The following is a 17793-nucleotide window of genomic DNA, read 5'->3' as shown; positions in this document are numbered from 1 at the left end:
AACTTAAAAAACAAACATTAATGAACAACTGAGGCACACGAGCACAAAGGGACTTGGAGTACTTAAAGCAACAAGGAAGGAGTATTTGAATACTCCAGCTACGCACGCCACTACCAGAGCAAAGTCATACGCCTGCCAGTACAGATCAGGAGACACATGAACCTGTTGTACAGGCTGGGACTGGACCATGACAGCAGCACCACCAGTCTATCCAGCTGTTTATCTTGGTGAAGTGGACTCCATAGAGGCCGGGGAACGCTCCTGCATGTCTCACCAAGCGGCTTCAGCAACCTTCAAGTAGAGCCTGATGTTCTGGCCCGGTCAGAAAGGCAGCCAAGAGATCCAATACTGCATAACGCCTTTAGCACTAAAGGAATGCTCTTTATGCAAAAAAAAATTGATTTCTATTTAGCTACTAGATGTCATTTCAGCTTTAAAACATTAAACCATGAAGTTCAGGATTTAGATCAATATTTTTGAAAGTCATGTAAAGTTGAGTAGCTGCTTATGAATATAATTGCCTGGCATGCTGTGGTCGTCAACTGAGGTTTTCGACTGTATATCCAAATCCGTTTTCAATCTCTAACTCTGCCACTCACAGTCAGGCACTACAGCTCTGGCTCTACCACCCCCAGAAAGACATCCCTCTGGGTGTGTAAACAGTGTCACTGCATAAGGCCCCGTACGGTGGAGGGGTCTGGTGGACCGGTGTGCCATCACTGGTGCTGTGAGAAGGGGCTGTGGAAGCCACTGTCCTGCTGGCACTGCCTCAGCGCCGAGAACACCGCCTTGCCGGGCTGCCCCCCCCCGGGCACCTCCGAGCCGGGCGTGGGCTCTCTGCACGTCCTCTTGGCCGACGGCACGCTCAGGGGCCTCTTGGCGAACTCGTTGTACACAGTGAGGTCCGACGCGTCCGGGGCCAGCCGTCCAAACTCCTCCACCTGGTGTCCGTCTCGGGCCAGCCGCCCCCCCGCCGCCACAAGGCCCCCCTCCGAGCTGCCGGCCGCGCTCCAGTCGCTCTCCCCCTCGTCTCGGACGGGGGACTCCCTGATGACCGAGCGCTGGCCTCGGAGCTCCGGGCCCGCGGGCCCGCCGGTGCCCCCTGGGGAGCCGGCTCCCTGGAGGTACAGGTCCCGGAGACCGTTGCTCAGCGACGGCGGGAGGAAGCCCGGCGGGGAGGCGGAGCCCGGGTATGCGGTGTGGGGCCGCGAGGCGTGGGGTCCTGCGTCCCTCCCCCTCCCCGGCGCGGGGCTGCTCTGCACCGGGTCCTTCCCGGGCTTCTTGTTCCTGGCCGGGACGCGGCCTTGGGGGTCGGCCTTGGGGGTCGGGTCTGCCTCGCGGGCCCCCTCCTCTAGACCCAGCCCAGGGAGCGGCAACCCTGGGGAGGAGCCCCAGGGGGAACTTCCTGCTCTCCTGGAGGGAGGCGGTCCACTGGAGCCGCTGGCTGTCATGGAAGGAACACACCGATCCATTAAACCACATCAATCCATTTCACTCAGCTGAGTCGGTCCACAGGTGTACATCCACCACTGATCACAGACTGCATCATCCTTGGATGTAGGCCAGTGGATTGACTCAGGTCCTGCCTGTGCTGACTCCAGAGATCAGTTAGTCTAGCTGTACGTCTCAGTCGTTGATGGCAGGGTGGTTGGGTTCGGCACTCACCGGGTAAGGCGTGGTCCTTGAGGGGGGCTTTCTTCTTCACGGGGGTCTCCAGCACCTTGGCCATCGCCAGCAGCTTCCCTGCAGCACTCATGATCTTCTGCTCAGCCCTTGGGGAGAAAACACCACCACACCTGGAGGTCAGCGCACTGCTCTGGACCAGGTGTCCCTCAGGATCCACGAGGATTCAGAGGAGCAATCAGAGCTCAAGAGGGGAAGGGAGTCTGAATTGCTTCAGTGATGGATCGCCTCATGTTTCGCCATCTTTCTAATATTAACATTATCAGCATCTACATTACCAACCCCTGGACTTACATGTTTACATTTTATTTACATATTGTCCTGGGGTTGAGGGATATGTTGCCATGTGTTCACAGTGCCTCAGATCAGGGGAAACCTGAATACGGTGGCCTTGAAAGGAACACTTCGCAACACCCACCCCCACCCCCCCACCCCCACTGGGCCTACCCTGAGGTCTGCTCCCCGTGCTGCAGCAGCTCCTGCAGACAGCTCATGTAGTAGCGCCGCATCCTGCGCGCCGTGTCCTGCCGCTCCCGCCGCACCTCGGCCCTGATCATCTGGGCGGCGCGCTCCTTGCTCTCCTGCAGGTAGCGCAGCATGTCCCCTGCAGAGCCACAGCGCTGAGGTCAGGGCGCGTCGGGGCGCTTGCTATGAAGCTACGTGTGTGGGGGGGGGGTAGCAGGCACACCCACCTCGGATCTTGTCCACGGCCGACAGGTACTGCTGCTTCATCTCGTCCAGGCCCGGCTGGAGGTCAGCCTGGCGGCCACAGACCCTGGGAGGGAACACGGATACGATGAGGGCACATCCACGCACACAGACACCTCCACGACACACAGACACCTCCACGACACACACATGTATAAGACAGACAAATGCACGACACACAGAAACACGCATACACACGTTCACCCTCTTCAAGGAGCTACACAGGGAGTCAGGGGACCTCGTAGGGCGAGTCCTTAACACTACCATCACCATGTCACCCTTTAACAGGTCACTGCTGAGCGAGTATAGGGGAGCTATGTTTGGGGATCAAACCCCACAACCTTTTGGACTGGGAGCCAACGACAATCTGGAAGAGGCACCGAGAGAAAGAGCTTTACAGTGGGGGGACCGTAACGCACCCTGAAGCGTCCTTCAGCGTCCGGGTCACGTCCTCCAGCTGCTGTCGGTGGTCTTCCTGGGCGTGCTGCAGGCTGCTCTCCTGCTCCTCTGCAACACAACCACAGCGTCCCCCCTGTCAGACCCCACGCTGCCCTTCACCAGACCTCTGCGTCCCCAGAGCGTGGCTGGAGGCGGCTCACCTTTGAGGCGCTGCACCGTGGCCTTGTTGTCGCGCACCGTGTGCTGCAGCTGCCTGCAGGCCTTCTCCAGGTGCCTCTGCAGCTCCTGGTTCTTGGTCTGCAGCCTGCGCAGCGCCTCCGCGCACCGCCCCCCGCAGCGGGCCTCCTGGGGCAGCAGCGACGCAGAGCCTGCATGGGCGGGGCGCGAACCGCAAGGTCAGGGACGACCGGGACGTCTGCTCGTGGATCAAGAGCGCTTTCTTTGCTTTGTAGTAAATGCTGCATTACGTGCATCGTGTTTTCAAATGTAAATGTTTAATAAAACCACGAATGTATTTGTGTAGTGGAACAGCGGTACAAAGGGATAATGCAGTGCATACTCTGGATTTGACCGATTTCTCTCTGGTGCTGCTCCTGTGCGTCTCTCAGAGCGCAGCTCAGCTTCTCCTCACTTATCTGTTCAAACACAAACATAGACATTGACACCCAGTACCGGCAACCTTATCCATCATATTTCACCGGTGAAATAACCTCTCCTACAGGGCTGTCCTGGTGTCACAACACCCTGACCTTTAGAACGCACGTGACAGACACCCTCCTGGTATAATTATTAACAGAGGTCAAGCTCGGCCACCACTCCTGCCCCTGAACCGAAAGGCTCACCTTGTCCCACTCCTTCTTGGCCTGGCCCAACGCTTTAGCCGTGAGATCTCTGTAGGACGAGGCGATGATCTGAGCAACGGTGTCCCGTGCAGCGTGGCTCTCTGTGCCCCCGGTCTCTCCCGCCCACGGCTTCACCGTGCCCCCGTGGGGCTGTTTCCGGAGCTCCGCCAGGCTGGCGTCCAGCTCCGCCAGGAGCCCCTCCCTGGCCTGCCTCCTCTGTGCCTGCTGCCCCTCTGCCAGCTGGCCCCTCCAGCGCTCCTCCCTCTCCCCGAGCGCCCGCTGCAGACCGGCCTCGCAGCGCTCCAGCAGCTCCTTCTTCTGGAGCTGCCACTCCTCGGCGGCCCGCTGCAGGGCCTGGGCCAGCCGGCGCTGCTCCTGCTCCCTCCAGGGGGCCAGCAGGGAGGCGATCTCCTGCTCCTTGTCCCTGGTCCAGGCGGCCCGCGCCGCGGCCAGCTCCGCCCTCAGCAGGGCGGCCTGCTCGCCCTTCAGGTGCTCCAGCTGTCCCTGGAGCAGCTCCGTCTGGGCCGCCTGCCACGGGGAACAGCGGTCAACACGCATGCATAACATCCGGTGTACCTCCTTGTGGACGACTGAGTGCTTCATGCCTTCTGCTTGAGGATCTCCTCCCACTGGTCCTTCTCCTCCTGGAGGTTGGCTTTGTACTCAGGCAGCAAGGTCAGGTCCTCCAGCCAGCGTGCGTACGCCCGGCTCACCGCTCCTTCCACCTGCATCCCCGGGACAACAGAGCATGTGTCTCAGTCGCCGGGTGCCCTCACGGCGTGTGAAGGCCTACGTGAACGACTGGCGGACGCGTCTCCCGTTACCTGTGTGGCCAGGTCCTCCAGGTGCCTCTTCTGGAGCTCCGTCTGGAGCCTCCTCCGGGCCTCCTTCACGGCCCTCTCCCGCTCCCCGCCCGCCTCCGCCTGCAGGGCCTGCCTCTGGGCGCCGAGCCTGGACTCCAGCTCCTCGGCGCTGAATACAGCGCCGGGTGGGCCGGCCGGAGCGTCCTCCGTCTGGGACCAGCCCTCCACCGTACCCGCCTCCTCAGGGCTCCCGGCCCGGGGCTCCGCCCTCTGCACAGGCAGCAGCCACACAACGTCTTTAGGACCACGTCCACAGGGGGGCGGCGTCGGCAGAGCGGGGGTGCGTGGTGGGAACGTTACCTGCTGCTGCTCCTCCTCCTCCCAGGCGGCCTTGGCCGAGGCCAGCCGGGAGGTGACCTGCTGCTGGAGCTCCGCCTCCTGCTCCGACAGCCAGTGAGCTTGGAGCTGGTGGACGGAGGCCTGGTGCTGGTCCTCCAGCTGTCTCCTCAGGGCGTCCAGGGCGGCGCTGCTCTGCTCCTTCATCTTTAAAAATACACAAAGTAACCCAGTCCTTAAACATGAAGGCCTGGACCCGACTCGCCTACTCATTATTTGCAGATTAGTCATTTTAATTACAATCTTTCTACCAGATTTAAATGCCATCACATAATAAAATGCCAAGTCATAATAAAGTCTTTACAACTTTGACTTGACAAGATCAATACATGATGGACCAATCAACAGCTCTTCACCGATTGTTATTGGATGTCCCATCCATAGTTTCATGCAATCAGGGCAATGCATTGCTAACAAAACAAGACTGAGTTAAGTTCATAGAACCAGATCGACTGGATCTTCTCACAACAATAGTCAAGAGGTTGTTTTCGCCGTTGCAGAACTTACCAGTCAAGTTTTTTTGTTCGTTAATATGTTGGTCTCTGATTAGATCCAACATGCAATAAGCTCACGTATACACCGAATTAGTAGTTCTCCTGTAATCATTCTTCTCTCTTTTACATGATTCACGTGTAATGGTAAACTTGTAGCTTAAACCTCTACATAGTGTACTACTCATATAAACCATTTTCATAATTTCAGATTGGCTCTCATACAATGGATCGAGCGGTCTACCTTTTGGGTACAGCCCAAAGACAAACTAAGGTAAATACAACCATACACATTTGTAGTTGAATCACTAGTCGTGAATACATCGATTCATCTCAATGTCACACGTTTCATTTATTATAACAAATAGCACAGAACCCTTGCGTAATTTTTCAACTGACCTCAGACTAGTTTAGACATCTTTAATGACACAACTGCCATCTGGCTGCATGAGAAATGACCCTTCATTAACCTCTTAGGCCATTGCCTTGGCTGACGCAGGCCTCTTAATGTTACTCCACTCCTCAGTAAAGGGTGCAGCCTTACCTCCTGCTCCCTTGTGAGAGCCTCCTCTGTGGTGCGCCCAAGCCTCTCCTCCAGCGAGTCCTTCTCCTTACAGACCGAGATGTAGCACTCCTGCACCCCGAACAGCTTATCACCGGCCTCAGCCAGGAGCGCTCTGTGGAACACAAACAGTCAATCCCTTAAACCAGTACTACCCAACCCCCGGTCCAGGGACCCTTTAGACCCGGGCCTTGAAAACATTTCCATAAAATAATCTCATTTTATAATTTAGGCTATACGAGTCATGCTATTTCCTCCAATAGATAGACAGAAATTGTAAATGCACTGGGTCTTTGCACTACTTTTGTGTTTATTTAAAGGGGTACCGTCTTCACCCATTCAGAACCGGCATTCTATCATTATAAAATCGCTATTGTAATATAAAAACAACGTTTTTTTTTCCCTCAGTCTAACCCAGTCTTCCCTTGGCCCAGCTTTCCTGATCCAATTTTCTCCCGAAATGACGTCAAATTATGCGTTTCACATCATCTCGGGAGAACTTTGCTTGCCTGCTAGAAGGGCCGAGGACTAAAAACCACTGGTCACTAAGCCACTGAGCCAGAATACAGCCAGGAAGAATTGACACAAATGGAGGAGGAGGCTGCTGCGACAAGGAGCCGGAGCGCCGGTTTGCTCTGTTCGCCTTTAGACACTAACGCTGCACAGAATTTCAGCGATGCCAGTTTCTTCTAGAATAAATGGCTGAATCTGGTGAGGACGGGGCCATGTGTGTAACCTCTCACCCAGGATTTACCCCTCATCTGAAAAGTTGGGCATTGGATACATATTTCCGGACCCAAAAAGTGAACTGATAACGCCAGCGAAAGCCTGCCGGGAAAAACAGACTTCTGAGCATAGAGTTTGTTTTTTTACTAACACATTGGCTACAATAGTTTTGAGTCCCGGGGAACGTGACAATGTAGTTATCGGAAAGTAGCCGATCCTATTGGCAGAGCATATGCTACGTTACGTTAGCTTGAAGTCTGTGTAATGCTGTATAGGCTACGCAAGGCATAATTTATCTTGCTTTGCTAATGTTGTTCTCTTTCTTTCTTAGCCAGTATCGGCTTCCTGTGTTGTCCAGGCCATCAGAGCTAATTACCCAGCACAAGATGGGCAGTACCGTGGCTACCAGGAGACAGTAGATGCTCAAGATGAGCTGGGACTATTCTGACTCTAGCAAACGCACCCTACACGTTTTATTTTTGTAAATAGTTCATATCTTTTCATGAATAAACTTTCAAATTCATGTTGCTTGTTGTGATTTGTTTACTAACCCAAGTGCTGTTATACTAAAGTAGGCCTACTGTATAAGATAAACTCTTATTTCAACTGGGGAGAAAAGGTTGAGTGCAAATACTTGATATGCTGAGCTACTGTAATTAGCAAATGATTTTATGCTGTACAGTAATATACAAATGCTGCGTTTGAAAAAACGAGGGCAGAGGTGCCCCCTTTTTGCACATTTATAATGCATCAAATTATTTCCTTCGTATAACCTTCATATCTCCACCGCTGAAGTATCCCTTTAAGTATGAGGTGACTTTTCTCTTCTTTATAAATTGTATTATATTATATTATTCCATTGTTGAAGGGGGCCCCGAGACTCAAGCATATCATTTCCGTTGCTTTAATTGTTGTGAATATAACAAACAAACCATCTTGAAAACCAGCAACATCCTTTGTTAAAAAATGATTAATCTTAAAATGATGCATTCAAATTGACCACCGGTCCTCCAAATCTTTTCATGAATCTGATGGTTCTTGGATCAAAAAAGGTTGGAAAACCCTGCCTTAAACCGTCATAAGAGTCAAGAAAATGATGCTGAGGGGTTCTAGGAAGACAGAGAGACGGGACGCTGGAGGACCTACTTGAGCTGATGGACCTGCTGCTGGTGCTCAGAGACCAGCTGGTCCATGTGGGCGTGGTGCTCCTCAGAGAGGTCTGAGCGGACCCGCTGGACCACGTCGTCCCTGTACTGCTGCTGGACCCGCTCGTACCTGGAGACACGTCCAAGGGCTGGTTACTCACTGCTAGCTTCAGACACTGACACAAACGCCAGCACGCTCAAATTCGATTTTTTTTAACAGTTGTGAAGTTCATTGCGTTACATTCGTAAACAGCGCTAAACTATTGATCCGTCTGTCCTCCTCCTCGGATGGCTACCTCTGTGCAGCCTCCTGCTTCTCCTGGTCCAGCTCCTGGATCATCTCCCTCATCTTGGAGCACAGCTCTGTGTTGGCCGCCCTCACCTTCTCTTCGCTCTGACGCAGGTGCTGGTTCTTCCTCTCTAGGCTCTGCAAGTCAAACAAACATAAATACATACACACACACACACACACGTACAAACATTCAAATGAGGTAAACATGTTATAAAGGGGGTGGGTTGGCTCTGAGGGAGGGTCCATGGAGGTCTCTGTAGTGACGATGTGTTTAGTGACCAACCTCCACTTGCTCCTTCAGCTGGTGGATTTCTTGCTGTAGCCTGGCGCAGTCACCCTGAGGAGCCCCCACCACGTCTACAGGACTGGCTCTCACCTGTTGGTGACACACACACAAGTTCAGAAAATCCTGCATTTCTAATTACAATTTACTAAAATAAAACTGATCTTATACCGTACACAGCAGCATGGAAAGAATGGCAACAATACATCTGAGAATGGACAAAAACATTAACACAAAATTGGAAGAAAGACACTGGTGAGAATATGACGTAACGTTGTATATGAAATTAAGTGCGCCACATTTTGTTAATATAGTATGCGCACTACACAACTCCTTGGCGTGTCCGTGAAGCCTGACCTAATAATATCAATGGGACGTCATAATAAAGTGCTGCTCAGAAGGAGCTCCACCCTCCACCAGGGCGGCGCCGTCGCTCTTCTTTAGCGTCTGCTATGGGGCTGGTTGACCTTTGAGCGCGGCGGCATCAGCAGAACCCAGGCTGCTCCACAACGGTTACAATGCCCTTCTGTGTTAAACACAAGGCGCTCAGCTCATGGGATACAGAGGGTCAAAAGTGATCCATTATGATATGGCCCTTATTTAGCCCTTTCCTTGTGCTAAATTATTACAGGATAGGAGATGAAGTCGTCCAAAGTTCAACGCCCGTAGTAGTAGATAGTATCCACATTTTAAAAATTCAAAATTCATAAAAACACCAACATTTCTTTGGGGTGCTAGTGGCGCATTATGGCTATCCTAGGGGTAGCTACAGCACCCCTAAGCCCAACACTAGCGCCTTGCCTTGCCCCACTGTCCAGGCAGAGCTCTACAAGTCACACACCACGTCAAGTCAAAGTCGAAAACAGAACACCACCTTTGTTTTTTATATGGTCATATTTTAGCAACAGTGATAAAATGGCATAGATTACTTTGTTGACGCTCAAATAAGTTCAGCTTTGAGTAAACCCTGAATGATTTATCAGATCAAACTGGTTTTTGGTGATACAGTAATATTCATATATATATATATATATATGAAATAGGTTGCATGTCATGCAGAAATGTGTAATTAGCGATTGCAGCTGCAAATGATCTCAAAGCAAAGAACATGAATGTTAATACGAGTCATATTCAGTCATGATATGAGCACATGGGTCAGGTGCCGAGCAGGGGTCAATGTGCTCCAGTCCGCCATCGACCTGAGCTCACCGGTGACGGAGGCTGAGCGGGGTGCAGCTGTGTGTTCATCAGGCTGAGGCTGCTCTGAGAGGCCTGCAGCTCCTGCTGCAGCTGGCCCATCCTCTGCCTCTTGGCCTTCAGGCTGCCCAGGCAGCGCTGCAGCTCGGCTCGTAGCTGCTTCACCTGCTCTTCCAGGGGCAGTGTGGGCTTGGCCAGCTCCCCCAATAGTGTGCTGCAGAGGCCCACGATCACAGTTACACCCAGTGAAACACCACCAGGTTTTACACCGTCCAGACACATTCGAGCTAACAGAGATACAATCAACCATGGTTGGTACCACAACCACGTCTGCTACGTATTACATATTTTTTATTTGAATTGGTTGTGTCTTACTTATTGACTATATCTTCTTTTGTTGCTGCTATGTGGCTGAACCAAGCCTAAGAATTTTACTCTTGCGTACTTGCACAATAAGATTTCATAAAATAAATTCTGATTCGACACCAAGGACAGGATCCAGAATTACAATTTTGTCTTTTTACCAGTCAGAGTGGAAAGATCTACAGGCCAAGCCATTGTAATTATATTTAACACTGAGGTGTGACCCTGCCATGCATCAGAGGGAGATAGTTGGTGCAGTGGGTTCTCAGTGAGCTGTCAGGAGGCCGGGGGCTCTGGGTTCCCTGGCTAAGTACCTGTGCAGCCGGACCTTCTTGCGGTTGGCGCTCTTGATGCCCAGCTCGACGTAGGACTCAGAGGGGGGGTTCTCCCAGTCGTCCAGTATGGGGTCCGGAACTATGACGCCGTGCTTCACCGCAGACTCGTACATGGTGATCTGCTCCTTCAGGTCCGTCAGGTCCTCCTGCAGAACAGATTACAGGGAGGGATGGTACCGGGAGTTTTTGAACTGGCCGATAGCAAGGATGCAGGACTAGGGGTAGTCTCGTCGTGGTTACAGCAGTCCGACACCCAGTGCATTGGTTTAGATTCCCACGGGCTGCATTCTACCTGGACATAAAGCTAATCCCTGCAGAGACCTTAACGACCTGTATGTGTTCAGTGTGACTAAATGACTCAATAGCAGAACATATATGAAGATTTCACATGAATGCAACAAACCTGCAACCCTTGGTTCATGTTTTCACTCAGAGTCTTCGCCGCCTGAGCTTGCTGCAGCTTGATTTGCATTTGGCTCATCTCCTGCACAGACCCTTCATGTTGGGGAACGATGGACATTTATTTTTTCAGAATTGAGTTAGCATTAGTACTTAGTATTTGGGACCAACGGCAAAACGCTGCAGAGTGGCTGAGCGTGTAGGGAGAGCATGCAGGGCACCTGTTTGGAGCAGCTTGGCACACTGCTTCTGAGTCTCCTCCAGACGTTGGGAGAGGGCGTTGACCACCCTGGCCCGCTCCAACTGTTCCGCCTCCCTCTGGTGCTCCAGCTGCCTCACCTGCTCCCGCAACCTCTGGCCGACCTCCACCTGCAGCGCACCCCCCCGCCATTAAACAAGGCCCCCTAGCGCGCAACTCCTAAGGCCTCTTAATGTTGCATTATGCTAATCTCTGCGGCTGTTTATCGATTCCATAGAGGGATCAATAAACAGCCACTAAAACGTGGATTTCTCTATCTTCTTTAAATGTCAGCTTTGTGTGGATTACAACGGATGTGTGACTGCAAACTTGTACTGCTGGGCCCCCGTTGCTACTGGAAAGAGAGTGAAGCTATGGGTGTACATCCTAGGTAAAACCGTCCCCGGGACCTTCAAACGTCCCTGTGAACACTGACGTTGTGCGTCCCAGAGCGTAAGGGACAAGAAGTCCCGAGACGCCTCAACCAGCGGAGTGCTGACCTGCTCCTTCAGGGCCTGGGCGCTGGCGTCCAGCTGCTGCTGCAGTCCCAGCAGCGCAGCGTTGTGCTGCTCCCTCTTGACCGTCAGGTCCTGGTCGTGCTGCTGCCGCGTTCTAGACAGCGTCTCTGAGCGACACAGCTCTGCCATCTGCTGTTTCAGACTGTCCACCGCAGCCTCCGCTATCCGCTGCTTCTTAAGGTTCTGAAAGTGAAACCAGTTCATGGATATATTGTGTTAGGTGTTATGCTTATTATCACGGGGGATAAAGTGTTTTCTGGTTTTCTTGCAAAATGGAAGGTGGCTGGTTTATCCCCGGCTCGTCCTAGTGGAGTGTTGGGGTTTCCCTGAGCAAGGCACCTAACCCGTGCTCCTGGCTGTCGCCTTGCCTGACTGACCATCAGTTTATGAATGTGTGTATCCATGGGTGAATGCGAGTGCAAAGTGCTTTGAGTGGCCACGAGTATAAAAAGCGCACTACAAATGCAGTCCGTTGAAGAGTAAATCAAGTCAACAGCAGCGCTGCAATGTAGACTCACCTCATGGTCTCGCTCTGTCAGTGACTGGATCTGCAGTTCCAAGGACTTGACCCTGTTCTGCATTTGAACCTCCCTCTCCTGGCCCTCTTCCACCAGGTGGCTGGACTCCTTCAGACTCACTGCCAGGCCATCTTTTTCATCTAATTTTTATTATAGACAAAATTTGTTATCACCGTTTAGTTTTCAAATCAAGGGAAAGGTGCATCGTTTGTTCTATTACTACTAAATCCTAAATGACACTAATGACGTCGCCAAATGGCATGAATCACCTTTAACGATGGCGAACTGATGCTCAAGGTAGCGCATGTTGCGCCTGGAGTCCTCCAGCTTGCGCTCCAGGTCTTCCACCTGTCTCTGCTGGGCCTTGTGGAGAATCTGCAGCTGAGCCAGCTGCTGGCCCTCAGCGGTGTCTGCAATGGAGGCGGTAAGAGGTCCAGTGTGTTATACTTGCGGAGCGGTTTCAGATTGCAACCAACTGAACCACCGTCCCCCGAATGAATCCCTCTCCAATGACTTTGATGACTTGTACCGGCCTGTATTGTGCAAGGGGCTAGTAGGGGAAACCAACATTGCGTTGAGTTGCCCAGGGAGGTTCCTTAACAGATGTATGGGTTGTAAATAGTCATCAAGTCTGTCAATGTAAAACTATAGGTCATAGCTTTGTCATAAAAAGCTAACGGCTTTAGCATGTGATTAAATCAGTTTAACCAATCACAGTCGGGTATCTTCATCATAGTCCCCATGGTCAATAGTTGTAGGACATGGCAGAGGTAACCTATAACCTGTATGTATACAAAAGCCTATTTACATTTGTATACACACAGTACTCTTATTGCATCCATAGTTGTAAACTATATTCATAGACCTAGAATTATTGCCATCTGTTTAAATCATTAATCTGCACTGCAGGCAATGCTACAAACCAATGGCGACTTGCACTGCGGTACGTGAATGAAAGTTGCTTTTGATCACATAATGGTGTGCTGTTGTATCGCAACAGATTCATTTTGGATACCAACAGAGGTGTGTGTGTATGTGTATGTGCGTGTGTGTGGCCTCACTTGGCCCCGAAATCAGATTGATTAGACTGTATTTAAATGAAGCTGCACACCTGTGGTGCATCGAACAATCAATGCACCACACGTTGACCAGCCATCTCCACACACATTCAGGAGAGAACTGACATGCCAGCACTGAACACCTGCTCTGACACTTAGAATTATAACAACTCTGCAGTAAGCCGGTTAACTCAGCCCCCCCCTGTGTCCTGGAGGAGACCAGTGAAGCCACATGGTGCAGTGTGGCAGGGAGGATTGTTACAAAGATTTTCCCCAAAAGAGTGATACCTACTTTAAGTTATCCAACAGGGAAGCAAAAAATAACCACTCCAGAAAACGGCTGTTTAAAAGAATGCACATTCACCACATAATCCCCCACATCCGTGAACTGCCCTCCACGACACTATTTGACGCTTGGATTAAAAAGTGTGTGAAAATCCCTTCACATTGAACCCTCTAAAAAACATTTTATAGTTGGCAAAAGGACTTACATAATCACTTTCACTAGGCGGTAGTAGGCGTGTCCGAGAGAGGGCTGAGCTTCTCTAACACTATATATAGTCTAGTGTATATAATGCCACCATGTGTGGATGTGTCTTGCCAGCTGTTGCTGGCGCTTCTAGGACCCTTGTAGTAAGTATAACGCTAGGGTTTGGGGATGTGGCCCTTCATTTAAATATGCGAGTCCGAGAGAAAGTTAAGCTTCTCTGAGTCTTAGATATTTGATATATAAATCCACATATACATCCTCGCACATTGTATGTAGATGTGTGGGGCCTCTTCTGGCCAGCGGTTGATTTTGATTTCCATGTCTGAGCGTTAAAGAAACCATCGAGCCTGTGTTGATGGTTGACATTATCGATGTTAGGATCTCAAACAGCCATGGTTTTTTTCAACACGTCTCCTCTTGCGGTGTATGTGCCTGCCTGAATTGGCCAGTTGACCATTGATTGACATCCTATATATTTAAAGAGGTCAAAAGCCTTTTTTGGGGCAATATTATAAGTTGGTAATACTGGAGTAAGGAGCAAGACGATCCAACTTCATTACCGTACTTGAAATTGCCCAGTGAAGGCAGTCTAACCATCAGACTCTATCATACTTTAATACTTATTGGTATTTTTTGCTCTTCCGTCACCTTCACAAAAGGACGGTCATACTCGTAGTGAAGACATCACTTGTGTCCCGTTTCAGAATGCGTGTTGTGGGACTCACTCTGTGCGGTGTCCAGGTATTCTCTCTGCAGGTGCTCAAAGGGCTCAAGAGGGGCCTGAACGCTGTGGCTCTGCGGTTGACCAGCAGGTTTATGGGGGTTGTAGTTTGCCTTGCAGTGAGCCACCCTTCTCTCTCCTGACCCTGGATCATCGATGTTCTGAAAGCACAGACCGTGATAAGGCACAGGATTTGAGTGTTTGGTCACACACGCGCACACACACACAGAAGGATGTCTTAAATTCCCTTGACTTTATTCACACAAAACAAGTACATACGCACTATGGCATAATAGCAATGGAACAATTTAATAGAAACAAAATATTGATCAACAGTATAGTAGGCCTTCCGGTAGAACTACTCTCAGCGCATTCCGTAAAATAAAACCACAACTAACATTTCACTGACTCAGTTTCAAGCTTACCAGACAAGATAAGCACTACAAGATGGTAAAGGTCTCTCAATGAATGAATATCATTTGAAAAAGTACTCATTTACAACATTTTATAGCACCCAACATGAATGACAGAAGTTGTTCAGACATCCTGCAGTAAGAACAAAGTTTACCAACTCACTTGGAAATGCTTCTTTGCATTGTTTTGGTTCTCAAAGAACCGCGTATTCCCGTCTCCCTCCTCGAGTTCATAGTCCGAACGGTCACCGGCTCCATGGGAGAACGGCTGAGACCCAAAGCCTTCTGTGGAGGAGAACTTGTTGGTCTCTGTAGCACCATCTCAAGCTGTGTTGGTACATGCCTGGGACGGCTGGAGTGTCTCACCTTGAGGCTGCTGCTTCCAGGCGGCGGTCAGAGGCGGTCTCTGGGCATGGCTGTCGTAGCCATTGATGTGAACAGCCTCGCCCTCGAATCCCTCATGCTGATGTGATCCTCCATTGTAGTCCTCATCGTAGTTCTTGAGAAACACCAACCGGATGTACAGTTATGGAGCGTGAACACATCCCAAGAACCGTTCAATCCAACAATGGAAATCTGACCGACCTCGTAAGAGTTGCGTTTAGGATGAGGGGAGAGTTCAGCTTGTTGTGTCCATTCAGGCGGTTGGCTGAGAAACCAAGAGATCAAGAAACGTATTCGAATGAAATAATGTGCAATAATCCATTTTCTGTATATGAAGTGTGACTGGTTAGGTACCCCTTTCTGTTGTTGATGTTGTTGTTACTGCAGGTAGAGTACTCCAGCTCAGGGCTCGAGTCATGGCTGTCCTCAAGCATATCATCAGGCAGGTCGGTGAGCAGCTTGTGCAGCTGGAACATAGCATGGGAATATGACTCGCTGTGGCTGCCTAGCAACATAATCACAACACAGGACAGAGGACAAAATCATGCACGCCCAGACCACGTGCATAATGAGCTACTTATTTTAACAGGCAACATTTCCAATATAGAAAACACTTTTTAACCTGATGCCAGTGAATACTTAAATTGGATTATATTTACATTATTCTTATCAAGTAATTGAATATATATCACCTTCCAACTTTACCGCATCATTCCTTTCTATTCATCACCTTATTTTCATTAGTATTTGTTATTAGTAGCATCACTGCCAGATCACAGCAACAAAACAGCAAAGCTCTAGTTTATAGCATGTTTCAACAGAGCCAGCATAAGGACAGTCCTGTCCCCCACCAGAGGAAAGTTCACACAGCCTTTTTCCAACCGATCTTGCTAACCTACAAAACTGGTTAGAAACACATAACACCCACAGTAGTTCCACTGAAATCACAGTGCAACTACTCACACAACAAATATGATTTAAACTACTGTCCAACGCCGTAAACGGGGTCTCCTAAATGACCAGAGCAGGGCTGATGGAGGCTGCAGCAGCTCCAGCTGGACTTACTTCCCACAAGGTCTGGTGAATGGACTTGACCTCCTTCACTGTATCCAGGACCAGCAGACCCATAGTCCACAACATCCAGCCTCAGTAAACACAGAGCGTTCCTCGATGTGACTGCTAAGCCCTATGATAACGCCACCTCTAGTCTAGACTCGAGCAGAGAAGACCTTCTGTGCAAATCATCCACAGCCTGTATGGCATGCTGTCAGATCCACGAGGGGCCGTTGCATTTCCCTTCCAAAGCCCTCCATTGTTCAGACCAAACATATGGGTTCACTGGAGCGGAAACATTCCTCTATGAGAAAGACGTTCCACCTCACTGAGTTTTTCAACACTCGCAGCATCAAAATATAACGGTGAATTTATACATTTGTGTGTCCCAAAGTCATCTATTTGCAAGAGTTTATCCAAAACTAAAGTGTTGTCCAATAAAACAACCAACACATGACTATTGATGCTACACTGCCATACAGCGTTAAGAAAAAATCCAGTCTGGTTAATCATGCATGTGTCGTGAACACAGGAGAAAGAGCGGTTTCCAGTGTGACACACCTTGGAGGAGGCCTTTCTCCCGGGCCAATTACATCCCCGGTTCAGGGTACAGTGGATGGTTGAGGCATGAGTAATGTATCACTCTCATGTGTTTAAACTGTCTGTTTACTTACTAAAATAAAGCCCACTAAGTACTTCACTACAATGGTAAACAGCTGTGCAAAGCAGAAACCAATCACCGACCTATGAAACATGACAATGTTGCCAGTGCACGGCATTCAATACTCAAACCACCTCACAGGTTCAATGTTAACCAATAAACTTAAAACCCATTTCTGTACCTCTTGTTCTCTCGCATAATCCTCCTGATCGTATTCATCTTCATCTTGTTGTGTCTGAAGGGCAGCGCTGTCGAAGTCGATGGACATGATGACAGAGGGTCAGAGGGGAGGCTGTGGAGATAGTAAGACAGAGTTCAGAGGAGAGGCTGTGGTGACAGGAGGACAGAGGTCCGAGGGGAGGCTGTGGGGAACACACTGAAGGACAGAGGTCCGAGGAGAGGCTGTGGGGACAGACGGCACACCGTTGTTACACACTTTAAACATCTACCTGCCTCAGGTGGAAACGTAGGGATTTCTTATCATTGACGAAATCAAAACAGTGAAGTTAATGGGTTTAGTTGTACAGCCCAGGGCTTACCTTAGCAAGTTAAAATGTCATTATTAAAATTAATTTGTTGCCATTTGCTTTGCAGCTCACAATACTGAAGGAGCTGTTTGTGAGCTAGTGCATCCGTAGCGATAACAAACAAGCAGAACGAACGAATAAAGGGATCATTCCGCAACAAAGAGCCATACAATCTTCAAATGTAGTCGTATGCGGATCAGCGATGGTGGTCTTTTCACTGGTTAATTCATGTTGATATGAATATATCGGTCATGGTGTGCGTCTGTGTGAGCTAAGAGCTAGCAACAGAGCTAGCAACAGAGCTTGCTCTAGGAAGTAAAGAGCGGCTCGCCTCCTTTGAAAACTCGCGCGCATCCACCGCGGTAAATCGTGGTAACCACGGTAACAAGTTACCGTCGACAGCTGTTAGTGAGGGAAAAATAACGATTGATTAATATCTAGATATTATGGATACTTATATTATACGAGTCAATAGCCAATGCGAACTGTGAATAATCTCTTTATCTTATTGTGTTCAATCTAAATTAGAAACACGTTTTTATTACTATACGATCTTATTCTCTCTATAGATTTGATAAGGAACTGTAG

General features: G+C 49.9%; 1 protein-coding gene across 1 annotated transcript; it reads right to left on the bottom strand.

Moving 5' to 3' along the window:
* Window positions 1-264: 264 nt before the first annotated feature.
* cep152 (centrosomal protein 152) lies at window positions 265-17749 on the bottom strand. The gene is given in 28 exon segments (XM_060061311.1): window positions 265-1444; window positions 1666-1772; window positions 2131-2287; window positions 2376-2458; window positions 2811-2898; window positions 2991-3158; window positions 3350-3425; window positions 3633-4234; window positions 4237-4357; window positions 4457-4978; window positions 5867-5999; window positions 7757-7885; window positions 8052-8182; window positions 8331-8423; window positions 9540-9741; window positions 10205-10371; window positions 10629-10720; window positions 10846-10993; window positions 11363-11563; window positions 11899-12038; window positions 12168-12308; window positions 14172-14328; window positions 14744-14865; window positions 14947-15079; window positions 15166-15229; window positions 15319-15431; window positions 16860-16970; window positions 17218-17749. Coding segments are annotated over 27 exon segments (4905 nt in total). The 5' UTR covers window positions 16947-16970; window positions 17218-17749; the 3' UTR covers window positions 265-716.
* Window positions 17750-17793: the final 44 nt, after the last annotated feature.

The sequence above is a fragment of the Gadus macrocephalus genome, chromosome 9 (assembly GCF_031168955.1).
Source record: "Gadus macrocephalus chromosome 9, ASM3116895v1".
Taxonomy (NCBI): domain Eukaryota; kingdom Metazoa; phylum Chordata; class Actinopteri; order Gadiformes; family Gadidae; genus Gadus; species Gadus macrocephalus.
The sequence above is the reverse complement of the archived record's forward strand: the minus strand, read 5'-3'. Positions and strand labels throughout refer to the sequence as shown.